The sequence below is a fragment of the Plasmodium gallinaceum genome, assembly GCF_900005855.1.
Source record: "Plasmodium gallinaceum strain 8A genome assembly, contig: PGAL8A_v1_21, whole genome shotgun sequence".
NCBI classification, from domain to species: Eukaryota; Apicomplexa; class Aconoidasida; order Haemosporida; family Plasmodiidae; genus Plasmodium; species Plasmodium gallinaceum.
In genome coordinates this window covers 48,898-76,006 of record NW_021628323.1, presented here as the reverse complement: position 1 = coordinate 76,006, position 27,109 = coordinate 48,898, and the positions used below count along the sequence as shown (strand labels likewise).

The 27,109-nt window shown below is 16.9% G+C and overlaps 8 protein-coding genes across 8 annotated transcripts; 5 read left to right on the top strand and 3 right to left on the bottom strand.

Annotated features, from left to right (window-relative positions):
* Positions 1 to 82: 82 nt before the first annotated feature.
* PGAL8A_00023500 (conserved Plasmodium protein, unknown function) lies at positions 83 to 652 on the top strand (the record flags this gene model as incomplete). Its single annotated transcript, XM_028674227.1, has 1 exon — positions 83 to 652. The coding sequence occupies one exon, from the start codon at positions 83 to 85 to the stop codon at positions 650 to 652; it is 570 nt and encodes a 189-aa protein (XP_028530601.1).
* A 1,192-nt stretch (positions 653 to 1,844) lies between these two features.
* Positions 1,845 to 3,372, bottom strand: PGAL8A_00023400 (conserved Plasmodium membrane protein, unknown function; the record flags this gene model as incomplete). Its single annotated transcript, XM_028674226.1, has 2 exons — positions 1,845 to 3,028; positions 3,291 to 3,372. 2 exons carry the CDS (start codon positions 3,370 to 3,372, stop codon positions 1,845 to 1,847), a joined length of 1,266 nt encoding a protein of 421 aa, XP_028530600.1.
* Positions 3,373 to 4,656: 1,284 nt separating this feature from the next.
* Positions 4,657 to 5,832, top strand: PGAL8A_00023300 (HCNGP-like protein, putative; the record flags this gene model as incomplete). Its single annotated transcript, XM_028674225.1, has 1 exon — positions 4,657 to 5,832. The coding sequence occupies one exon, from the start codon at positions 4,657 to 4,659 to the stop codon at positions 5,830 to 5,832; it is 1,176 nt and encodes a 391-aa protein (XP_028530599.1).
* A 739-nt stretch (positions 5,833 to 6,571) lies between these two features.
* VPS11 (vacuolar protein sorting-associated protein 11, putative) lies at positions 6,572 to 10,281 on the bottom strand (the record flags this gene model as incomplete). Its single annotated transcript, XM_028674224.1, has 3 exons — positions 6,572 to 9,482; positions 9,951 to 10,140; positions 10,227 to 10,281. 3 exons carry the CDS (start codon positions 10,279 to 10,281, stop codon positions 6,572 to 6,574), a joined length of 3,156 nt encoding a protein of 1,051 aa, XP_028530598.1.
* Positions 10,282 to 10,924: 643 nt separating this feature from the next.
* On the top strand, positions 10,925 to 12,316 carry PGAL8A_00023100 (conserved protein, unknown function; the record flags this gene model as incomplete). Its single annotated transcript, XM_028674223.1, has 2 exons — positions 10,925 to 11,316; positions 11,566 to 12,316. The coding sequence occupies 2 exons, from the start codon at positions 10,925 to 10,927 to the stop codon at positions 12,314 to 12,316; spliced, it is 1,143 nt and encodes a 380-aa protein (XP_028530597.1).
* A 249-nt stretch (positions 12,317 to 12,565) lies between these two features.
* On the bottom strand, positions 12,566 to 15,667 carry CAF1 (chromosome assembly factor 1, putative; the record flags this gene model as incomplete). Its single annotated transcript, XM_028674222.1, has 1 exon — positions 12,566 to 15,667. The coding sequence occupies one exon, from the start codon at positions 15,665 to 15,667 to the stop codon at positions 12,566 to 12,568; it is 3,102 nt and encodes a 1,033-aa protein (XP_028530596.1).
* Positions 15,668 to 18,003: 2,336 nt separating this feature from the next.
* On the top strand, positions 18,004 to 19,959 carry PGAL8A_00022900 (anaphase promoting complex subunit, putative; the record flags this gene model as incomplete). The annotated part of the gene is made up of 1 exon (XM_028674220.1): positions 18,004 to 19,959. The coding sequence occupies one exon, from the start codon at positions 18,004 to 18,006 to the stop codon at positions 19,957 to 19,959; it is 1,956 nt and encodes a 651-aa protein (XP_028530595.1).
* Positions 19,960 to 22,186: 2,227 nt separating this feature from the next.
* RAP2/3 (rhoptry-associated protein 2/3, putative) lies at positions 22,187 to 23,368 on the top strand (the record flags this gene model as incomplete). The annotated part of the gene is made up of 1 exon (XM_028674219.1): positions 22,187 to 23,368. One exon carries the CDS (start codon positions 22,187 to 22,189, stop codon positions 23,366 to 23,368), a length of 1,182 nt encoding a protein of 393 aa, XP_028530594.1.
* Between the last annotated feature and the right edge of the window lie 3,741 nt (positions 23,369 to 27,109).

Below are 27,109 nucleotides of genomic sequence, written 5' to 3'. Positions count from 1 at the left end.
TTTTTTTTTTTTTTTTTTTTTTTTTTTTCTTATAATTAAGATTATATTTGAAAATACATAAATTTTTTTATTTTTTAATATTATGGGTAATGGATGTAACAAAATAAGTAGAACTAGAAATGGAAAATTTTTATTTGAAAAAAGTGATGAGTTTTTTAATTTAATGAAAGATAATGATTCAAGTAGAAGTGATATAAATGATTGTAATGATATATTTACTAATAAAATTATTAATAAAAGAATAATTAAAAAAAATAAAGGTTCAGTATATAATGAAAATTGTTATTTTGAAAGTAGTTCATTTGGTTGTTCTGATGATATGCACTACATATTAGAAAATGAAAAAAGAATGGTTTTAAAAAAAGTAGATAATTCTAAAGTAGAAAATTACCTTATAATAAAAAGGTATACAATATTAAAAAAATATATAAAAATCTATAAAAATAAGAAAAAAAAAAGTTTAAATATTGACATTTTTTCTTCTTTATCAAATAAAGATGATGATAATATACAATTGGCATTACTTAACAGAAAAAAAAATACTCAATCGTATAAAAAGAATTCGGAGGAAGAGACTCGGTGCAGTTTGTCAGATATATTTTTAGAAAATGATGAAAATAAAATGTTCAAAGATAAAAATTACAAATTATAAGGAAATAAAGAAAATGATGGAATATTGCAATTTTAAATTAAAAAAAAAAAAAAGAAAATTAGTTCATTTAATTTTAAAAAAATATATTTCAATCAAATTTTTAAAACAAATAAAAATTCTAATGAAAGATAAAAATATAAAAGGGGATAAATGAAACTTAAAATATCTTGAGATGAAGTAAAATTAAAAAAAAAAAAAAAAAATTTTATATTAGGATAAAAACGTCAAAATTAAACGAAAAAAAATGCATATAAAATTTTATATAGACACACGTGAAATATAATGTAGAAAATAGGAACATAAATAAATATATTTATTTGTATATTAAATGTAATTTCACATAGGACACTTAAAAAATTTTCATTTATATATTGCTATAATATTTTTAATGCAAAAATAATACACATTTATTCTCTTTTTTTTTTTTTTTTTTTTTTTTGTTTTTAATCTTAATTGGTTTTAATGTTTATTTATATATATATTTTTTTTTATAATATTACATCTGTTAAGCACTTAAAAATTCATTTTGTCATATATTACTCAAATCAAAAGAAGTGTATTACTTAATAAAATAATAAATTGTATTTTAAAAGAAAAGTTAAAAAAACATAACAAAAAAACATGAAAAGTTATATTTTAAAAAAAAAAAAAAAGATTATAAAACAATTTAATAACTAATTTTGTTAATTAAATAATTAAAATAAATTAAAATAAATTAAAATGAAATTAAAAGGCTATAAATTAATTCAATTATTATGTAATATATATATATATATTTTTAATGGAATTTATAATATATAAATGTCATATTAATTAATAGTATAATTAAGAATTTTTAATTAAAAAAACTAATAACACAACATTATATTTCTCCTTTTAAAAAAAGTATTTGTTCCCTTATATAAAAATAAACATATTCCTTTACTTGTTTTATATATTATTAGAAATAATTAGTTTGTAAATTCTATAGCTTATTTATATAATATATATTCTTTTATGAATACTATTATTCTTTTTTTTTTTTTTTTTTTTTTTTTCATTTAATTTTACATCATATTATTTTATCCATTTGAGAGATTTTAATATATTAACCTTTTTTAATAAAAAAGGTAAATAAAATTTATGTTAAAATGAATTATTTATATATACATATATAGCTCTATTCTATCTGTCTAAAAATAATATATTTTGTCTATTTTTTATTTGCACACCAAGATAAGAAAATAACCCAAAAAAAATCAGCAAAAAAAACAACAGTAGCTTGATATATTCTAGGTACAAAAATAAAATTAACTAAAGTTAAAGGTGTCCAAGTCATTAATGAAACTAAAAATACTTTTATCCCTGTATTTACAATTTTATCAACTATTTCCGATTTTTTCTGATTTTTTAATATACCATTATAAAAAAAAAATACTGCTAAATGAATAGGCCCAAAAATAAAATTGTCAAATAATGTAGGAAAAAGTGATTTATATATAAATGTATTTGGTTTAGATTTTATAAAATTTGATAAAATTTTTCCATACCACCATGTCATTATAGGTCCTTCTAATGAAAGACCAATGAAAGACATCCTAAGAGTTCTTAAAAAATCATAATCTTTATTTTTGTTATGAACCTCCATAATTTGACATGCTATATCAGCAATCATATACAATGTACCTGCTATTAAGCAGTTCATTAATAATAAATGTTTTTCAAATAAATTATTTAATAGTAATGCTATTTTACTAATATAAAAAGAATATTTTTTCTTTTCTATAACTACATTTTTTTCATTTTTTATATCAATAATTACATCATTCACATCTTTAATTTGCATGTGTGTTTTAATGATTTTTTTTTCTTCATTATTTAATATACTGTTTGTATTATTATCTATATTTGTATCTTTTATATTTTTTTCTTCTTTTATTTGATTTGATATATTTTGAATATTTTCAATATTTTCTTTTTCTTTTATATTTCCTGTTTTACATTGAATATGTTTTTGATTATTCATTGTGTAAAAATTTTTATATATTTTCGTTTTGTAAAATATGTTATTTATTTTTATATTAATAATATTATTTAAGTTTTCAATATGAGCTAAACTATTTGGATTTGCAGTTTGATTATTAAATAAATTACTTTTTTTTTCCTTTAGTTTTTTTCTTTTGTTTAATTCGTCAACTTTTGAATAATTATCTATTGTATAATCTGGTTTTCTATGTAAATAATGAAATTTATTTTCATCAATTTCAGATATTTTCAATTCTTTTAAATTCATATATGTATTAAATAAATATAATTTCTTTATTTTAACATTTTCATTATTTAAAAATTTTGAATGTATATATCTCTCTGTGAAATACCATCTTTTTATATTATTTTCTATATAAAAAAAAAAAAAAAAAAAAAAGTTGTATTTTACATAACCAAAAAAATATTATTAGTTCAATATATATATATATATAAATATATATATATATATATATAAATTTACTGATATAAGAACATGTTAAGTTTTTAAAATGTATTACTTAAGTAAATTATACAAATATTCTTTCATAAGATTGTTCATTAATAAAATATATAAACCTATCTATATTTTAAAATTTTATATACTATTATTTTTTTTTAAGAATTCATTTACCTAAAAATGATAGATTAACATTTTTTGAAGCAAAATTTAGATGTTTCCTTTTTATGTCCATATAATATGTTCCAAATTTCATCATTAAATTTTCAACTCTTCTTTAAAAATGTGAAATAATGAAGAATGTTCATATATATAATGTACTTAATTATTTCTCTTATTTTTTGTAATATATCCTATAATTTTTCTTTTTTTTTTTTTTTGCTACTAAGTATTTATTTCATTCAATTTTTTTTTGATAATTTAATTTATCTTTATATTAATTGAATTCTATAATAAAAATAAAAAAGGATTAAAAAAATATATATTTTTTTCTTATCATTTATAAATATACAGGAAAATAATTTAAAAGAATCAAAAAAAGAATCACTTTTTTTTATTTTAGCAACCATGCTTTTTTATAAAATTATTTTTATAAAAAATTTTAAATTATGATTCAAATAAAATAATAATTAAACAAATAATGTTTTCACAAAATTTTTTAAACAAATAAACATCAATGTAATAAAGAAAAAGATAATATAAAATTTAATGTTTCGTAAAAATTTATTCATTTTTGTTAAAATTCATTATACATTTTTGAAATATGTTCATAAATGTCAGTGCATTTAAAAAAATAATACAAAATATATTTTTCTTTTTTTTTTTTTTTTTTTAATTAGTACATTTTTATTTTTTTGAAGAATGTATTTTTTTAATTTAAAAATTTTTGGTATTTTGATAAAAAAAAAAAAAAAATTATTCTATATAAAAATTGTATTTCTTTTGAATATAGAATGTTTTTTTATTTAAGATAAAAAAATTATAAAACATTTTACTTTTATGTAATTTTTATTTTTAATTTTTTTTTTTTTTTTTTTTTTTTATAATTTAAGTTATAAGAATAGTTATACATTTTTAAGAAGATACTTTTTAAAAGTATTCTATTTATATATTCACAATTTACAGATTTATAATTTTTAAAATAATTTGATGAATTATATTTGTTTTTCCTATAATTGCTTTGTTTACATTATATATAGCCCAAAATATTAAAAACGAATTTTTTTTTTTGTTTTATTAAAAAATCTTGAAAAAAAAAAAAAAAAACATTAAGAAAAATTTATAATTTTCATTTATGTGTTTGATATAATTAAACACTCTTTAAAAAATGAAGAATTCTATATAATTACTCGTGAAATTATTAATACTAAATATAAAATCTCATAACAAAAAATTTTTTAATTTTTTACACTTTTATTAAAAAGAGAAAAAAATTATAAGGATATTCACTTATGCATTCATATGTAGGTGAAATGTGATAATTTTTTTTAGTATGTTATTTTGAGTTTTTTTTAACTTAGAATTTTTTTTTGGTTTTAGAATGAATTTAGTTGATTATGAAATTTCCAGTGAAGAGGAATTTGAAACATTATCGCTAAATGATAAAAAATACAATAATATAAATAAAAATGAAAGAAGTTGTAATATTAATAAAGAAACTAAAATAGATAATAATAATGCTGAAGTAAAGAAATGCGAACATAAAAAGTTCACTAGTTTTCAAGTAGAAATAAATGAAAATAATAATAATGAAAAAGTATTAGAAAAGGAGAACATATTTAGCCATTATAAAAAGAGAAAAATAGAAAAAGATGATATGATAGAAACAAACAATAATTCATCTGTGGAATCATTAAAAGAAAATTTTATTATAGATAATGAAAAAAGAAATATAGATAAAAAACATTCTAATACTTTATGCCTAGATGAACTAAAAAAAAATAAAGAGTTGTTAGTTGGAAAAAATGAATTAAAAAAATACAAAAAAGAATTAGGAGAAGAAAATATCGAAGAAAAAAATGAAAAAATAAATATAGACATTTTGAAACAAGAACAAATAGGAGAAAATATGAAAGAAAAAGAAAAACATATATATAATTTAAAAGATAAAGAAATCAAAAATAATTATAAAAATGAAATAAATGAAAATAATTCAAAAGAATATAAAAAAAAAAAGAAAAATATTGAAAACGAAGTAAATAAAAATATCTCAAAAAAAGATGATGATGAAAAAGAAGAAACAAAAGATAAAACAAAAGATAAAACAAATAAAAACATTAATAATTTACATAAAGAACAGAATAATAATAATAATAATAATAAAGAAAAAAATTTAAATGAAGAAATCTTTAATAATAAAAAATTTTTTGAAAATAATGATTTTATGAATATTGATATAGATGAAAATAATTTTGATGAAATATTTTTCTTACGAGAAAATGAATATTCTGATACTTTAAATAAAAAAATAGATGATTTATCACAATTATATGAAATAAATTTAACAATTAATAAAAATATTACTAATTCAAATGAATATAAAAATCCATGCATTTTAGAAAAAATTATGCAAATATTTAATATTGATGTATATTCATCTAATTATCCAATAAATATATACAATCCTCGTGATTTTTTATCAGTTGATTTGTTTAACGAAAAAAAAGATCAAGCTACTCAAAGTAAAGCAAAAACAAAATGGTCAAACATAAATTAACTTTTATATAATTGATGTTTTTCTTATTATCATAAAATTACTTGTGAAAGAATTCATGCATTAGCACATTAATAAAATTTTAAAAATCTATATTTGAGATATGAAGAATTCTATTATTTTACTAAAGTAATAATGATTTTTTTTTTTTTTTTTTTTTTTTTTTAGATTTATAAATTTATATTAATTTTTATTTAATAGGCAAAAATTTTCAATTTATAATATGTACATATATTTTTTTTTAAAATAATTCTTAAAGTTTTAATTGAATAAATAAAAAATATTAAATATTTAATAATGAATATAAATTAATAATGGTAAATGAAAACGAAAAAGAAAATATACAAAAAGAGATATTCTTTATAAAATCTAATTAATTCATTACAAAATTAATCAAAGTGCAAAATTTGAAATGTATAAAATTATGAAAGACATAAGGAATAAATATATAATGATTTTATTCTACAATTAGAGATATTTATAAAAAATTATATAAACTTTTTAATATAAGAAAATTGATATGAATATATATAAAATATCTTGAGGATATATAATGCCATAGAAAAAATCAATATTTTTTTACGTTAAGTAGAAAGTTAAAAATTATAATAAAAAAAAAAAATAAAAGAGAAAATTTAAAAATATGAGAAAGTATTATAATATTTACCTATAAAATTATTAAAATAATATAATTTCAATTAAAAATAATGTATTATATAAATATAACTTTTAATATGAATTTTCATTTATTAGGCGTAACACCATAGGAAAGATAATTCGAGATAAAAGAAAATTTATCTGTTGACCCTTGTAAATATTTAAAAAATTCATCAAAATTATTGACAGCATTTTTAGCTTTTTCCTTTAGTAATTTTTTTTCATTATCTTTATTATAACATAACATGCATACTTTATTTTCATTTAAACAATAATAATGATATGAATGGTTGCATAAAAAATGAATAATTGGTATAGATAATACTTCTTTACACAGAGAGCAATATGTATTTTCAATTAAGTGAAAGTTGCATTTATTCCTTAATTTTTTTTTTTTTACTTTATATAACTCCTTTTTATCTTTTAATATTTCTGCATATTTTGAATTTATATTTTGATCCATGTTATTTAAATAGGAAATAACAATTTTTTTTAGACATCCATAACTTTTATTATATTTTTGTAAAATTAATATTAAATTTAATAATGATAGAGTAGATTTTTTTTTTATTATTTTTATAAATTTAATAAGGAATTTGTCATCATTTAATAAGGATAAATAATAAAAAATATAATTATAGAATGAGTAGTTTAATTTGAAATGCTGAATACAAGTATTAAATATATATATGTGAGATTGTTTGTTCAATATTTTATGAAACTGTTTATCCATAAGTTGATAATTACTGTTATTTCTATTTTTTGATAAAAGCAGTTTTTGGTTATATTTTATTTTTATTACTTTAATTGCATTATTAATAGAAAATAGAAAAGATATATGAAATTTGTTAATTTTTTTGCATATATTTAATAATCCTTTATTATAATTATATATAGATAATAACAAAAGAGATAAAAATTTTATATTTTTATCCATGTTTTTTATTAATTTATCTATATTATGTGTTAAAATGGTATTTTTCTCATTTTTTTTATATTTTTGTAAAAGTATTTGCATAACTGTAACAAATAAGATATAATCGTAATCACCATTGAATATATCAAATTCTAATTTTTTTCTACTTATTATGTTAATGGAATTTTCATTATCACTCATATTATTTATAATATGATCATTAACTTTTTTTTTAATATAAAGTGATCTTTTGTCAACATTATTATTTTTATCCATAATTGTTTCCTCCTTTTTTTTATCCAGAAATTTTAAGATAAATATAAATAGGAAATCTATATTATCCATAAATAAAGGAATAAAAATGGTTAAATTTAAATTATATTTTTTAATAATTTTTTTTAATAAATGAATAGTTAATTCAGGAAAATATTTAATAAATTTATATCCATATCGGAATAATAAGATACATATATTTTCTACATCTAATTTAAAGATATATTTTAAGCTTTTTTCATAATTTTCAAATTTATCTATTAAGATAGATATATATGTTAAGTGATCTTTATTTCGTTTGGAAAATTTTAAAACTACATTATAATAGCCAATATTTAATAAAAATTTATATGTTTTACTTAAATTAATTTTGTTCCTATAATTCTTTATGAAAGTTATCATTTTTTTTTTTTTACATTCTTTTTTATAACAAGATAATAACATCATTGTATGTTCATCATTAAAAAGATGAAGTTCATGTAATTTTTCTAAATATATAGATAAATATTCATATAAATCTAAGTTTAAATATTTATGAATAACATAAGAAGTTTCTAAAAATCCAATAGTTTTTATATATTGATACAAAGATTTTTCATACTGCTCTTTTTCAAATAAAAAATCTGCATAAATTTTATAAACATAACCAAAATTAACAGAATTATAATTTTTATTTAATTCGGAATATTTGATTAACCAATGAAATAATTTTTTTTTTTTAAAAATGTTTATAATTTCATTCATATTATTTTCTTTTAATACTATTTTAATTTTCTTTTTAGAATTTTTGAAAACTTTATTATTTAATTTAAAAAATTTATCAGTATATGGTTTTTTTTCTTCTATGTAATTTTCTTCATTTATCATATCTTCCTTTTTATTTATATTCACATCATTTCTTACGTTTCCTCTATTTATATTTTTATTGTACATTTTAAGTATATCAAAATTTTTTGTTTTTGTTTTTTCTGATTCTATAAAGATATCACTTACACTATCACTTCTATCAAGTCTAGAGCTTTCGCATTCTTCTTTAGAAATGTAGTTGTTCTTTGAATGTTCATAAAAGTAATATTTATCAATTTTAGTCTCAGATTTCTGAACATAATCATCAATAATAAAAAAGAGTAAATTATTAAAAAAGATAATATTTGTTAACATGTAATTGAATGATGTATTAAAAACTATTAATTTCATATCTTCATATATAATATATATGTTTATATAATATTTCTTATTAAATTCTAAAAGCAAAATTAAATAAAATTTTGCACAAAATAAATCAATTATTTTTTTATCAAGTAAAATATATTCAAACTTTCTATTATTTAAGTTCAAAACACATAACACTTTAAGCAAATTATGGCATATATATAAAACGTTTATTTCTTCATTATATATTGATAATACTGATTCATCTGATAATATATTATTATTATTATTATTAGAAAAATTTAATTTAATACTTTCAATAAATTCATAACTAATAGATAAAGTATTTTTTATCAATTTATAAATATTTACACAATTCTTTTTTAGAATTACTAAATTATCATCTTTACATAAAAATACATTTTCAGTATTGTCTTCATCTTCTATTAATTCACTTTTATTTATACTATAATCATTAGTTATATAATAAAATGTAATTTTATCATTTTCTAAAGTAATTATGTAATCTAGACAATTGCTAATTAAAGCTTTTTTTATATTTTCATAGTTTTTAATTAAATTTATTTTTTTTAGATGAATGAAATTATATTCTTTTATGTTGTATATATTGCATATTAGTGCGTTTTTTCTTTTCCTTAAAAGATAAAAAAAAAAAAAAAAAAAAAGTAAAAAATATTAAAATAAAAATCTTTATGTATAAATTTTGAAAATATAGAAATATTTAAATAGGAGTTAAAATAATGTATTGTGTACTTTTCACAGAACTTTTTAAATATTTTCGTTTGATTTATATATAAAATATTATATATCATAAAAAACTTTTCGAAAAAATATATAAATATATATATGTATATAAATTATAGAACATTTTATTATTACATATTCTATTAATTCAACGAAGATGAAATATAAAAAAGAAAATAAAATATTTATTAGAATATGAAGTATAATAGGAAGAAAATAGAAAATATAGACATTTATATTGAATCAGTAATCTTAAAATACATAAAGTGATAAAAATAAAAAAATAATAAAACGAAACAATAAACTTGTATAAAAATAAAGAACAAAAAAAAAAAAAAAAATATGATATAATATTTACCCTAAAATAATGAGATTATTTGTTTTATCATTAAAACAAAAATTAACAATGAGTGTGTTAGTACTCACTGTTGTAACATTTAAATTTGATGGGTCAATAAAAAGAATTTTGTCTAAAAAGACATTTATAAATTTATTAAAAGAACAAAAGAAAATTCCTTCATAATTATTTAAAAATTTTTTTATTTCTCCTAAATTAAAAATATATATATATACATTTATATGTATATCTAATATTAATATTAATTTTTTTTTTTTTTTTTTTTTTTCAAGTTACTTGTATCTTTTGTTTGGTCTTCATGAAAGAGCGGTAATCTTCTAAAATTAAACATTTTTGAATATATTTTTTGTCATTTTTATATTCCCCAAAAAATGAGAGATAGAAAAAATTATAACTAAAAAAAAAATAAGTATATAAATTAAATAATTATATACTTTAACTTTTTTTTTTCTTTATTGAAATTTATTGAAGAAAAAAAAATATTTATTTTTATGTTTATGAAACATATTATAATTTTTTAATGCAATGTGATGATAAAATTCTGATAAATTTTTAAATCATCATAATTTAATTAAAATACATGATATTTAATAAACATATTTTAGGAAGTTGATATTTCACTTATATATTAAAAAAAAAAATAACTTATTAATATGTATTTGGAACTTTTATTCAAAGTTATTTAAATATATGGAAATTTTTTATACAAAAAATAAAAATAGAAATATAATAAAATAAATAAAAAGTCATTTATATAAGAGGCATACTAAAAAGGACATAAAAAACAAAAAAAAAAAAAAAAAAAAAAAAAAAAAAAAAAAAAAAAAAAAAAAAAAAATAAAATGAAAAAATGAAATAAAAAAATGAAATAAAAAAATGAAATAAAAAAATAAAACAAAAATTTAAAAAAACAAGTAAAAAACAAAAGAGCAAAAACACATTTTCTAAAATAATGATAATTTATAATAAATAAAATGAATGAAGCTAAAGAAGGTATAAAAATAGAGTTACTTCGTTTATGTCCACCTGTTTTGAATTACAATATTTGGAATTTATTTAAAATTGATAATATAATAAATGATAATATTGAAAAAAATAAAAATGATGATATAAACATATCAAACGAATTTAGCTTAAGTCTTCTTGTGAATTCTAAAAAAATTTATTTCGGTCAGAATTTCAAATCATATATTAATGTCTCAAATAATTTAAAAAATAATATCACATTAACTTTAATAAATGTTGATATTATGATGAAGCATAATACATTTAATATTTATAAAAATACAGGACAAATTAATGTTCTACCTAACTCATTTTTCGATTTTATTACTTCATTTCCAGTTGATTTCCTTGATATTTTTACGTAAAAAAATAAATTACATAAACAATAAAAACATATATATATATATATATATATATTCACTTATATATTAATTATTATTTTGATGTTTTATTTTAATATTTATTTTTGTATAAACGTATTTATTATTTTTTTTTTTTTTTTGATACATTATAAATTTTTAAAAAATATTTTATTTATTGTATATTTTTGATTAAAGCTATTTTTCTTAACAAATTTAAAATGCTTTGGATTTTTATTTTATCTTTTTAGAATACGTTGCGTTGTAGAATATATCAATGGAAACGATAAAAAAAAATTAAAAAAAGATTTTAACTTCATTAGTAAAAATCCTTTTAGCTTAAAAACGAATATATTACATAAAAAGGATAATTTATATATAGAAGTGGTAGTGAAAAATATAGAAGAGGATAATATAATGATGAATGATCTTGTAATAAAAGATTTAAAATATGAATTAATTAAATATGAAGAAACATTAAAAGTTCATAATGGTATTTATTATTTCAAACAAAATGATGAATACTCAATAATTTTTTGTGTAAAAGATGAAGAAAGTAAATTAAGTATTTTAAATTCTCTAAATGATGAAAATATAGCGAACATAGAAATATTATATTTTACAAGATACGGTGGTAAAGGTGTGAATAATTTACATTATCTAAAAAAAAAAATGATTACAGACAATATTAGAATATACTTAAGCAAACCAAAAGATATATTTTATAAGGTAAATAAGATTTATATATTTGAAATTGTATTTGAAAATAATACAGATATAAATATTCTACTAGAAATATTCATACATAATAATGCAAATATTCATGTGGTGAACAATTTTGTAAAAATTCACATGATTGAAAAAAAAAAGAAAATATCTCATTTTTTTAATGTTTTATTTATTAATCCAGGAATTCATTTTTTTAATAAAATTACTATATATAATAAAACAACTAAAAAAAAAATAGATTATATTAAATTGTTTAAATTATTTGTTAAATAGTATATATTTTTACATATATATGTATGTGTAAACATAAACGGCATAAAGAACATTAATAAAGTGATATACAAAAAAAAAAAAAAAAAAAAAAAAAAAAAAAAAAAAAAAAAAGAAATATATATATATATATATTTATTTATATATATACATAAAAACAAATAATATTTAAAATTAAAATAAAAAAATTTATTATATTTATTGAATTTATAAGAACGAAATATTAAAAAAAAAATGAAAAATGAGTATATTTCACTTTTTTGTATTTTGTTCTAATACAAAATTTGCAGCATTACCCACTATTAAATTAATTTTTTTTACTTTTGGTTCTTCTTTATTTAAAGATAACTCATCTTCATCATAATCATCTTCACTAGATGTATAATCATTTGATTCATTTTTATTTAAAAATTCTACTTCATCGTAAAAAATATTTTCAAAATAATCTTGATCAAATGTTAAATCATTACATTTTTTATCAAAATAATAGTTTTTATAAGATTTAATATTCCCTAATTCATTTTTATGAAAATAGTAAAAGCTAACATAACCATCTGAACTTGAACAGGCACATATGTTTCCCAAATTATTCCATGAAATATCCGTGATTGGACATAGATGCATATTTTTTACTATACTAATTGGTGTATCTAGAATTTCACTATCATAGAAATACACACTTCCATCAAAAGTACCTAATGCATATATAAATCTTTCCTCTTTTTTATCTTTAACTCCACATAACATATCTATATCATTTGTTTTTTCATCATAATGATCATCATTACGTATATTACTTGAATAATTTGTGGTTTTAATTGTTTCATCTTTTTTTTTAATAGAGTTTTTTAGTTTATGTTCGTCTATATTTAATTTTTTTACATTTTCTTTTTCTATTCCCATTTCATTTTCCTTTTTAATATATATATTTCCCGAATCATGATTATCCTTTTCATTTTCTCTTTCATTTTTTTCTTCTTCATTTTTCTGTTCATTTTCTTCATTTTTATGATCATTTTTTTCTTGGCTTATCTTTTCATTTTCTTCAATTTTTTGTTCATTTTCTTCAATTTTTTGTTCATTTTCTTCAATTTTCTGTTCATTTTCTTCATTTTTCTGATCATTTTCTTCATTTTTCTGTTCATTTTCTTCATTTTTCTGTTCATTTTCTTCATTTTTATGATCATTTTCTTCTTGGCTTATCTTTTCATTTTCTTCATTTTTCTGATCATTTTCTTCATCTTCATTATCATTTTCATCTTCATCTTCATATTCTTTTTCCTCTTCATCTTCTTCTTCATCTTCTTCCTTTTCTTTCTTTTCCTCTTCTTTTTCATCATACTTTTCATAAAAATTTTTATTTTCAATTTCTATAGTTTTATCGAAGTTATCTGATAAAATATATTCTTTGGAAGAAGATTGATATGAATTTTTTTCATAGTTAAACTCTCTATCACTATCTGTTATAGTGCTACTAACATTTTGGCTTACGTCGTCATGAATTTCAAAATCATTAAATAACAAAGTTTTTTCATAATTTAATTTTATTATATTTTCATTATTTTTTAATTCATTAAAAAATAATGTTTCATCGGATACTCTTCTTTTTTTATTAGAATGTGTTACATCGTCTGTATCAAATTTACTATTTATTAAATGCTTGTAGCATCTTTTAAGAATATTTTGATGTGTTCTTAATTTAAATGTATTATAATTAAATTTTGCTACTAGAAAATGACTTGTTTGTGAAAATATTGTAAAAAATGGAATATTGTATTTAATAAACAAATTTTTATGATATATATAAAAGCAACTATAAGCTTTTATTTGATAATTAGGTTTTGTATTTTCTTCTGACTTTGTATTTTTTTCATTAATTTTTTCAACTTGTTCAAATTGAATACCACTAGGAGCAACCAAAAATTCACCATTTGGAGAAAAATCTATACGTCTGAAAAAAGATGGTAGCATTTCTTCACTTGAAAACAGACATCTTTTTAACTTTTTTTCTTCTTCTTCTTCTTCTTCATCTTCATCTTCATCTTCCTGTTCTTCCTGATTTTGTATTTTTGTTCTTTCATATTCTCCCTCTTGTTTATCTTGATCAATTTGTTGTTCTCTTTCCTGTTTTTCTTGTTCTTCATCATTCCAATTCTCTTTTTTTTTTTCTTGTATTTCTTGTTCTGATAATTCATGGTTTCCTTTTTGTGTTCTTTCAGTTTCTTTTTTTCCTTCTTTTCTACAGGTATTATTTTCATTTTTTTCTGTATATTTTTCATTATCTTCACATTCTTCATCTGAGATAAAACCTGTATTGCGTTTTTCAAGTTCGTCTCTTTTTATATTTTTAATAGAATTTTCAAGTTTCCATGATTTTCCGTCTATTTTTTTTTTCCAAATTTTAAGTGTTTGATCAGCACTTAAAGAAGCTAAGAATTCATTGTTGGTATCTATTGATATACCTTGGATCATACCGGTATGACCTTCTAAAACTTTTATTTTGCAATTAGTATTTTTAACAAAATCAATAATATTAATATTATTATCTTCATTTCCTATATATAAAGTATCATTATTTGACCATATAATACTGTTTATAACCCCACTACATCTAAATGATCCTACTCTAGTCCACCATTCTTTATAATCTAAGAAACTTATATCATAACCTAATGGAATGTTTCTAGGTTTTTTGCTTTTTTCCCAAACATATAAAAATTTATCTTCACCTCCACTAGCTAAATATCTTCCATTTTTATTAAAACGAACACAATTTATTTCACCATTATGACCTATAAATCTACTTAAACATTTTATTGATAAATCTTCTTTTATATATACTCTCCATAGGTGTATAAATTCATCGGCACCACATGTAGCTATATTAAACTTTATTCCTTTTTTTTTATTAACGATACTAGGAATATTATTTTCACTTAATAAAGTATTAGAATTAGTTTCACTTACTAAACTAGTTATTTTACTATAATCTTCTTTTATTAAATCATTGATATTATTGTCATTCTTTAAAGAATCTAATAAATTATCATTAATCGTATTATCATTTATAATAGTCTTTTCATTATTATTTGTACATTTAGTATTAATGTAATCTATGTCGTTATCGACTTTTAATGTACTTATATTATTATTTATCTTTTCTTCACTTTTTCCATAACTCATATCATCTTTTTTTTTTTCTTTTAAAAATTTTTTAAATGATTCATATTTTTTATGTAATTTTTTTACACTATAATAATTTGGATATGGTTGTATATCAATTGAGTAAATGCGATCACTTCTTTTGTTATCTTTGCTGTGCCATAAAATTTGAGGCAAATATACATTTGGCATTTTTATTATTATAAAAAAAAAAAAAAATAAAAAAAAAATAATTTTTTGACAAAAAAACTTTAAAAAGAAAATAACATATGCTATTTATGCTTATAACTATTTAATGTGAATACTGAGAAAGGTTTATATTCTATTAAAAAAAAGTTATTCAAATATAAAAAAAAATTATAGTAAAGATATCATAAATGTAATTGTTTAATTTAAAATATTCACACTAGTAGATTTATGTTTAAATAGTTAAAAAAAAAATCTTTCTTTTTTTTTTTCATATAGTAATAAATATATATATATATATATATATATATATAAAATAAAATTAAAAATATAATGATAATGAAATTAATTCTTGAAAAAATATTAAAAACAATAGTAAAACATTTCAATAAAAATGATTGACTTCTTAGTAATGTCTATATTTAAAAAAAAAATTAAGATAAATAAAAAAAAAAGAAAAAACAAATATGTATATTTATATCTAAAAATAATATTTTATTGATGATAAAAAAAATAAAATAAAAAATCAATAAAAGCCAATTTATTATTATTTTACTTTTTTTTTTTTTTTTTTTTTTTTATTCATATGCTTTTTATTCTTTTGCAAATTTGTTTAATGTTTTTTAACTTTATGTATATTTATATATTGTTTATAAAACTATTCTTAAAAATATTGCAAAATATATAAAAAAATATATGAAACACATATATAAATGGAAACACATTATTATTAATTAGAAAATGTTTTCTGTATGTTTTATTAAATTTTTTTTTTTATAATTTATGTGTTTAACATACAAAAAAAAAAAAAATAAATAAATAAATATAAATATATATATATATATATATATATATATATATATATATATATATATATATATATAAATGTAAAAGAATAAAATATGAAAATAAAATAAACAAATCATTGTATTTATTAAATCAATAGTGAAAATTACTTTTAATATTTAAAAAAAAGAAAGGAAAAAGAAAGATGTAAAATTCTAGAAAATGAAAATTTTGTCTTTGAACATCTAATATTTCTACATATATTAAGAACACACTTTTAATTTCGTATATATTACAGCAATTTTTATAATAAATTATTAAGAATATTATTTGTGGAAAATTTATAGAAAATTTATTATTATAATATTAAAAATATTTTTTTTTTTACTAGATGCTATTTTTTCAAGAAATACATTCTCTATATGTTGTATATGAATTATTTTATTATTTTACTGTTTTTTTTTTTTTTTTTTTTATCTCTATTAAAAGAAAAAATGTATTAAAATATGTTAAGCCTTTTACTTCATAAAAATAAAAAAATTTATTATAAAATATTATCTCAATAATTTTTTTTGCTTTAAAAGATTTCATAAATTTGTATAATTTTATGTATATAATTATATAATTATTAATTTTTAAATGATTTTTTTTTTCATATAAAGGAATATAAACAATTGATGAATATAAAATATTTGAAAACTTTAAATAAGAAAGACAAGATTTAAAAAAAAAATTGCAACATTATATTTCTTAAATTTATTAAAGATTTATTTACCTTTAGTTATATCTTAAATAAATAAATTATAATTAAAAGAAAATTACTGTATAATAATTAAAATATATTTTATGAATAATAATCAATAAAAAAAAAAAAAAAAGACATGAAAAAGATTATTATATCTATTAATTATTTTAACATTAATAAAATTTAGGGAAATTTCATTATTTTTATTATTTTATTAAGTCTTTAGATTCTGGTAAAATATAAATATATTAAGATGATTAAGGTATTTTTTTAATTATAATATTTATATTTAAAAATAAAATCTTTATGCTACTTTAAAGAATAAAAAAAAAAAAAAAAAGGACAAAAGTCTAATAATGATTTATTAAACTTTAAACAGAATATATATATTAATAAATTTTAAGAGTTTGCAAATGTTTATACATACAATGAAAAATGAAGAAAAAGATAGAAATGTTTTAAGTAATCAGGTAAATGAAAAACTAGGTAATTATGAAAACAAAAAAAAAAAAAACATTAAAAATGGGATTCATATTTTCTATAAATTTATAAGAAAAAATTATAAAATATAATTTTAATTTTTTGAATTTAAAAATATAAGTGAAACTACAAAAAAATAAAAAATAACATTAAATGAAAATAAGTATTATATGGAAATATTATTTTGATTTTGTTTAAGATTCTAAAATGAAAAAGAATTTTTAATGAAATTTTGAATACTTTATATTTCTTTATAAATTTATTTTTAGTACAAGGTGTAATAAATTTTTGATTTTGTTAAAAAAAAAAAAAAAAATCTATAATAATAAAAATGATAGAAGAATGTTTATCTTATATCCATTTCTTAATAATAGCTCTTCATTTGTCAAAAAAATATAATTTAAAGTTTCAAAAAAGATTATATCAAGACCTTATAGAAACATATTGCTATAAAAATAAATTAAATATAAAAAAATATATACTTGATAATAAATCTTATTTAAACTATAATAACTTAAATTATTTATATAAATATACGAAAGAAATATGTAAAAAAGACAATAGTGAAAATTTAATGAAATATGCATATATTTATTGTTGTTATAAACTCAGAAAAGAAAATAACAAAGTAATTGTTTTAATGATACTAGACCATGACTTTATTATATATAACTGCAATAATAATTTATATGAAAACTATAAAAAAAAGGATTTAAAAATTTATGAATATAATTTTCATAATGTTAAGTCATTACCAGGTTACAGTTCTGCATATTACTTGTTAGGAAAATTGTATGAACAGGAAGCTAAAAAAGAATTTATTAACGAAATAAAAAAAAAAAAATTAATAGATATATCATCTTATTGTTATTATTTATGTTATAAAACATGTCCTTTTTTGATATGTTCTTTTAAAAAACTATTATTAATACATAGCAACTTTTATTCATGTAAATATATGGAAGAAATAAAAAAAATTTCAAAATTTTATAACTTTAGATTTCATACATACGGACTGTGGAAATATGGATCTATTAAAAAGCAAGAAGAACATGAGAAAAAATATAATAGTGAATTTGATAATAACATTTTAGAATTGATAGAATTAGAAGGGAAAATAAAAAATATAAATATAAAAAGTTCTGAATGTATATTATCGTTAATAGAAGAAGAAAAAATAAATAATTTTTTTTTAAATTGGATGGAAATTTTAAAAGATGCAAATGTCCCAATAAATAATAAAAGTAAATTTATTTCAAAAGAGGCAATATATGATATATCAACAATAGGAAATTTTTATTTTTATTTATATTCAAATAATATTAAAAAATCATTATTTATATTAGATGAGTGGAAAAATCAGCCAATTTTTAGTATTCTTATTTTTTATTTTAAAGGATTATGTTACTTTTTACTTAGAAATTATGAAAAATCTGCATTTTTCTTTGAAAAAGTTCATGATATTGAACATTATTATACAAAACACTTGCCAATTTTATCCACATGCTATTGGCATTTAAAGAAATTAAGCAAAATAGAATATATTTTAATAAGTTATCCAAAGAAAGAAATCAATGAATATTTCTTATGTCTTATTGGAAATTATTTTTCGCTAAAAAATAAGAAAGAGTTAGCTTCTTATTTTTTTAGAAAGGCAACGGAGTTCAATACTTTATATGAATATTCATACATTCTTTATTCGTGTGAAATGAAAAATTTAGGAAAAATAAGAAAAGCAGTTATAGCATTATCAAAGTGTCTTCATATAAATCCTTGTAACTATAAGGCACATTTGCTATTAAGTGTTATATTATTTCAAAGTGGGAATTCTCAATTAGCAAATATACATTTAAGTTTATCTCTCAAATTAAATACTACAGATCCCCTTATATGCTTATATTCCGCATTACTATATGATTATAATGAAAAATATGAAACAGCTCTTCTTTGTCTAGAACATGCGAAGAAAAATTATTATGAAGGAATTGACTTCTATGTACTACAAGGAATTATATTTTTAAAAATGAAAAGAAATTTAGATGCATTAAATAGTTTCCTGAAAGCTCAAAATATTTATCCAAATAATAATTATATTAATACATATATAGCTTTGACATTAGCCTTAGAGAAAAAATTTGAAAAATCTAAAAAAATAATAAAAGAAATTGTTCTGCAAAATCCAAATAATATGAATAGGAGATTATTAGAGGATATTTATAAATGTTGTAATTTAAAAATAATACCAGATATATACGTATTAAATAAAATTAATTTTCATTATAAATAATAGATCTTTTTAGAAAAAAAAAATACATATATACAACACTTATAAAAAAAAAATGATTTGTTAAATGTAAAATTTAATTTAAAAAAATTAGATTTAAAATGAAAATGAATGTATACTCTTTAAAAAATTTTATAAACATATTGACACTTCAAATAATTACCATGTGATTTTATGTAACAGAGAGAATTTGTTTGTGCATTAACTTTTCATCATTTAAAGGAACAAAAACCCTTATTTATTTTTCATTATATAATTAGAATTAAAATTAAATTATTTTTTTTCTTAAATATAAAAAAAAAGAAAGAAAAATATAATTCTTGCAACTAAACATCCTAATCGTGGAATATAGAAACTATAAAAATATAATTCATTCTCTTAAAATATTTTTTTATTATTCCATTTATTATTATTAAAAAGAAGTAATTTATTTTATACATTATGAATTAATTTTTAAAATTTTTATTTTTCATCGTTTGTTATTAATATTTTGTCTTAAGAATACTTGTTTAATAAAAAAATATAAGAAACTATATTAAAAAAAAAAAAAAAAAACTACAATTTTATGTCAAATTCAATATTTAAAATTTTACAGCTTACATGTGCTATATATATAAAAGATTAATTTAAAAAATTGAATAGTGTATTTTTAATTTTACTTAATTTGTAATTTTTTTATGTATTTTATTTTATTCACTGAACAAATAATTGTCTTCAATAAATAGAAATTATAATTTCTCAAAATATACAACATAAATTTCTTAATTTTTTAAATTACGTGAGGTTAAGTATTAAAATAATACGAATATTTTTAAATTTATTGTAGTATTCATCATGTATTATATTTGTTTTGCAAATTTTACAAATTGTTTCTTTTAATAAAACCTAAAAACAAGAATATTATATTAAGTTACCAGAGGTAGTATTTTTATTTCAAAAATTAATCTGCATTGTTTAAAAATTTTCTTTTAAAAAAAAAAAAAATTATGTAAATAAAAATAAAAAATATGGAAAAATTTTATTTTGTTAAAAAAATTATTACTTAAAAACATTTACTATAGAAAATTACACACCTTCATATTTTATTTAAGATAATATGCAAATTAAAAAAAAATATTTATATAATAAAAATATAATTTTGGAAAATAGATGTTTTTAAAGTTTTTTTATACATATAAATTTAGATTTATGTAATAATTAAAAAAAAAAATAAAATTTATTTGAATAAAAATTTTATATTTTCATTTACTATTTTGGAATAAGTATTCTATTTAAATTTTAAAATTTTGTTAAATTTATTTTTTATTTTATTATTTGTATTTTATTTTTAAGTTTATGATTATTTAAGATTATTAATGAATTTTTAACCTAATATTTTTTTTTTGGTTATATATAATAAAATTCAAATGTTTAAAATTTATTATATTCTTAATACTGAATATTTGCGTATGAATGATATATTTTTAATTTGCTTGTATATTTTATTTTTTTATGAAACATAGACGCATTAAAAAGAAATATATAAACAAATGCATATTTTTAATCATTATAGATATATAATGTTTTTTAAAAGTATGAATTACTTTAAAAAAAAAAATTATAGAGCACCTTATTTGCAGAAAATACATATTATTTATTTTTTACGGAATCCTATAATAAATCCTTTTAATATTCCATTATTTGACATTAAAACTAAAATTAAAAGATGTCTATAATTTTCATTCACCTAATTAGAATTTTTTTAAAAAGAAAGTATGATTAAAAAGAAAAAGAAATTTTATGCATATGTAGTGCAAAGGATAATTCTCTTTTACAAAAGTATATATATTAAAAGAGGAAGTGTTTTTTTTGGTTTATTTTCTTTTGTTTTTAATGGTTATTAATGATTATAATAACTAAGTTTGAGATAATAGTATTAGTTGATATATAAAAATAAAACATGAAGATACAAACTTTTAAAATTTCCATGTCCTAAATTATTTATTAACTTTTTTGTTACTCTATAACTTTTTCAAAAAATATGAGAATTAAATCTTAAATACTTTAATTTTTAGTTAATATATAATTTTTTTGATATCCAAATTACAAAAAAAAAAAAAAAAAAAAAAAAAAAGTGAAATGTTAAAGTTTTTATATGTATAAAAAAATAAAATATTTATTTTCTTATAAAAAAAAATAAATTATTGTGTTAGTTACTATTATTTCCATTTAAACAGAAAATAAAAAAAAAATGAAAAAGTTATTTTTTTTAACAATTATATTTTCCTTTATTTTTCAGAAGGCTATAAAAGGACAAACATGTATTAAAAGTTTGTCTAGTTTTAATATAAGGGATTTAACCATAGCTAATTTTCTTCATGCTCATAATGAAGATTATGAGGTTTTAGGTAAATGGATTCATTTCTTTTTCAGTCATTTTGACAATGATAAAGATCTTATGAAATTTATGTCAACTTTTGATATTAAATCATTAGATCTTTTAGACAGATCATGCATAAAAAGAGCACTTACTATATATTTACTTCACTATTACTCTAATACTATAAAAAAAATGTCAAATGATGGAACCTATGTAAGTTATTTTAAAAATATATTTGAAGGCTATAGTTCTTTAACTTCCGAATTTATTAGGGTTATTGCAGATCGTCATTACATAAATCTTTTGGATACTATTATAGTTAATAAAGAAAAAACTAAAATTCGTAGTGCAATTTTTCCTTTAAAAACTTTCATTAAAGCAAGTAAAAAAGGAGATTACTCATTAGAAGAAAATAAAGCTAAAATGAATTTTTCAGATGCAAATAACTTTAAATTTAAATTTTTAGATAATAAAAAATTAGTAACTTCTGTTAATGAAGCTAAAGCCATACAAGACTTTAATTTACTTGGTATGTTAGGCGTTAAAGATCTTTATTACAATTCTGATATAACAAGATCAGTAGAAGGAGTTTTTTATGTTTTTAATAAAAATAAAAGACTTGGACTAAGAAGACGTAGTGGAAAATATGATATATATAGTAAGGAAGGAAATTCAAAAGTATTTGGTAATTGTATAAAAGATAATCATTTTTATCATGGATCTGTAGATGATTTAGCAACTTTTTTTTTCTCAAATATGAAAATGAAGATGGTAAAAGGCCATAAAAAATTTCTGGATGATTTTGAACTTGCTTTAAATAAAAAGACATACAAAATGCCTAAATTGAAAGGGTTTAGATTTATCAAACAACTTTTTAGTAGAAAAAACTTCAAGAATTTTATAAAATTGTATGCTAACCATGTATCAACAGAATTAGCTTTCTTAACACAGGATTTTCAAAATTTATTTGACATTACGTTACAATGCCAAATAAAAAACATAAATCGTGCAGGAACTATATATTATATTTTGAAATATAGAAATGCTTTGTAAATATTTTCCGAAAATTTTCTTATATAACAGTACATTAAACTTTAGTTTTGTAGATTTTTTTTTTTTTTTTTAATTTTCATAAAATATTATATAAAAATTAAAAATATGGAGTAATATAAATTTTTATATGAACTATTAATATATATTAATTTTTTACCAAATTTTTTGTAATAAACTAAAATATACCTTATTTTATCTTGAATGATAATACATATTTTATTAGTGAAACTTTAGGTATCAAATTTGGGTATTTGTTTTATCAAAATTTTATAAAATAATTTATAAAATTTTATTTTTATTTTATAACATATACCACTTATAACCTTTCTAAAGTAAAAAATAAAATTCTAATTGTAGAATAGTTAATTTTTTCAGTTTTTTTGCAAATTTATTTAAAGAAACTAAATATACTACTAAAAAAAAAAAAAAAAAAAGAAATTATTTTCTCATCTATATTCCTTGAATATTAAAAAATCTCTAAATATCTTTTTCTTCTATATTTCTCATAGTTGCTTTACATTTAGGATATTCTTCATGAGATATAATTTAGGTTTTCTTTTATGGTCAATAAAAAGATTCATTTTTTTTTTTTTTTAAATATTAAAAATAATATTTTAAGTTTCAAATGAATAATATTTCAATAATATAACTAATAATAAATTAATTTTTTTAATGGAATGTTTTTGTATTTTAGGAAAGAAAATTAAAAATTGCATTAAAAATTTTTCTTATGATCATATGATTTAATTTGTATCACTAAATTATTTTAAGATATTTTAAGAAATTTTAAGAAATCAATATAGAATTTTAAAAATAAGGTTTACTTAAATATAAATTTATTTAATTAATGTAACTAATTAATGTTGAATTTTTTAGGTATTTTTTTAAACCCTTTTTATAGCAATATGAGTTTATTATGCTACATTTAAATGAATCATTATAAGTTATTATAGGATTCGCACTACTAAACATTTTTAAAATATACAAAAAGGGGATTAAAAAATAATAATCTTATTTATTTCTTGAAAAAAAAAAAAAAAAATAGAATTATGTCTTTTTCAAGTTTAATAATAAGATTGCACTAAAAATACAAAGGATGAAAAATTATTTTTTATATTTTTTAAAACGATAATTTATTTATATAGAAATCACCATAAATATAATCTATAAATTAAAAAAAAAATATATATTTTTTTTTTAATGAATTTTTTTTTTTTTTTTTTTTGGAAATACTCTACTAAATATTTTAAGTACATCTTCGAAATAGTTTATATATAAATTCTATTTTTTATTTTATAACTTAAGGTTATTAAAAATGTTGAGTAAGATTTATAATTGTTAATTAAACTTTGAATAAATATTTATTATTGATAAAATAATATTATTTTTTTTTATAAAATAATATTATTAAACAGAATATTTTTTTAGAGACATCAATTGTGAAATTTAATACATGTTTATACCGTACATAAATTCAAATCATAGCTTATGGTCGGAAAATATAAAAATAAACTTCATTATAAAGATATATGAACTTTTTTTTTAATGTAATGACTTATAGAATATTTCTAATTTTTTTTTTAAATTAGCATAATAATGAATGTTAAGAAACTGTCTATAGAGGCCATCATTAACTTTTTTTTTTAGAATTTTTATAATGATAGTTTCTTATTTTAAATAGTTATGTGTGTATGAAAGATAATTAATAGACATATATAAAGGTATATCTACAGTGACAAGTGCAAGAAATTTCTGTAGAAATAAAAAAATCACAAAGGTTCTTATAAAAAAACTGCATATTTTCCGAAATGTAGAATATGTATTCTTACAAAATATGCGTGACAATAATAATAAATTTATGTAAAAAAATTAGTTTTGCATTTTTTTTTTTTATAATTTTATAAAAACTATTGATGGATGTAATAAAGACTATGAAATACATAATAAATATGTTTAGCATATTATAAATAGATAATTATATATGAGACATATATAGTTATTTGTTTAAATTCATTTTATTATAAATAAAATAGGTAGAAAAATTTCTGCATGTTTTCTATTAATTTGACTATTAATGCACTATAAAAATCTTTGAACATTTAATTAACAAATCAATTACCTTACTATTTTAAAAAATTACTCATTCAAGAAAAAATATTTAAATAATTGTTTATTTTATAAATTTTATATTATTTTTTAAATAATAGGAATAATGGGACATAATTAAATTTAATTTTTGTTTTGCGTTTCTTCATATCATTTTTTTTTTAGAGGCTTACTCTATTTTTACATGTGACTAAAGGATTAAAAAAATATTCATTTGCTACAAAAAACATGTTAAATTTTTAATGAAATCATAAATGAACGTTTTAAGGACCTTTATTTTAATATATGTACAAAATAAAAATTTTACATTAATAAAAAATGATTCTGGGAAATAAATTTTGGAAAATTATAAATAATTATTAGAAAATTAAATGAAATTAGTAGATATAAAAAATATCGATAAACATTTTTTGCAAATAAACTAAAACTCAAGTAGATTGAGATTAATTAATTAAAAAGTATGGTTTCTTATTGACAGCTTGTTTTATTATATTTTTTTTTATTGTAATGTTTATTATATTAATGTCTACAGTTTATGATGCCTTTATAATTTTGACTTTTCTTAATTTAACAGAATTATTTCTTTTTTTTTTTTTTCTTTTAGTAATACATATTTAAATTTTCTTTTTACTTTAAATAGAAATAAAATAAATATTGAGAATTAAATTGGAGAGAAAAAAAAAAATATGTAGATATGTATGACAAAAATATCCAACATTATGATAATTCATTATTTTTATAAAGAATAATGTTACGTAACAGTGTATTTTGAAAAATAAAAAAAAATAAAATAATTATATATTTTATAAAATCTAAAATGAAATTCTTATATGTTAAAAAATATAGAATTATTAATTTTAATTGTTTTATCAATTATAAAAATTAAAAATATAGTAAATGTAGAAAAATTGAATTAATTATATACTGCAAACTGAAATTAGCATAAATTTGTAATAAAAATTAAACAATGTAAATTTTGCTATATTTATGTAATTGCATATTTTTAATTATGCTAGTAGACTAAAAAAATAAAGTATCAAAAAAAATATACTTCAAATATAAGAAAATTATTTTATTAATCCAAATTTTATAAGAGGAAAAATTTTAAATTAAAAAAATATTATTTTATTTTTTTTCATTATGTAATAAAAAATATAAAAGTTAATTGTTCTATTATCTATACATGGTAATGATATAATTCATTTCATATTAAATTTTTAATACTAGATATAATATTTTAAAATATAATATAATTTTATTATTAAGAATATATTATATTTAATATACTTAAATATTTAGTATGGTAAGAAAACATGTAAAGGATTATGGACAATATTTTATATTAATTATTTGCTTTATAATAAAAGTGAAATTTACAAAATTATATTTGTTAAAGTTATATCTTATTAGTATATTGATTTATTAATTGCCTGTTCATTGACTTTACTAGTAATGAACGAACAAATTCATAAAGAACATATAGAGAAGATTCACTTTACTTAAAATATGTTATTATATAAACTATTTATTTTTCTTAATTAATATTAAATATCAATTATATTAGTAATTTCTTAAGTTAATTTACCAAAATTTCCTATAAATAAAATATTTAACACTACATTTTAAAATTTTTGA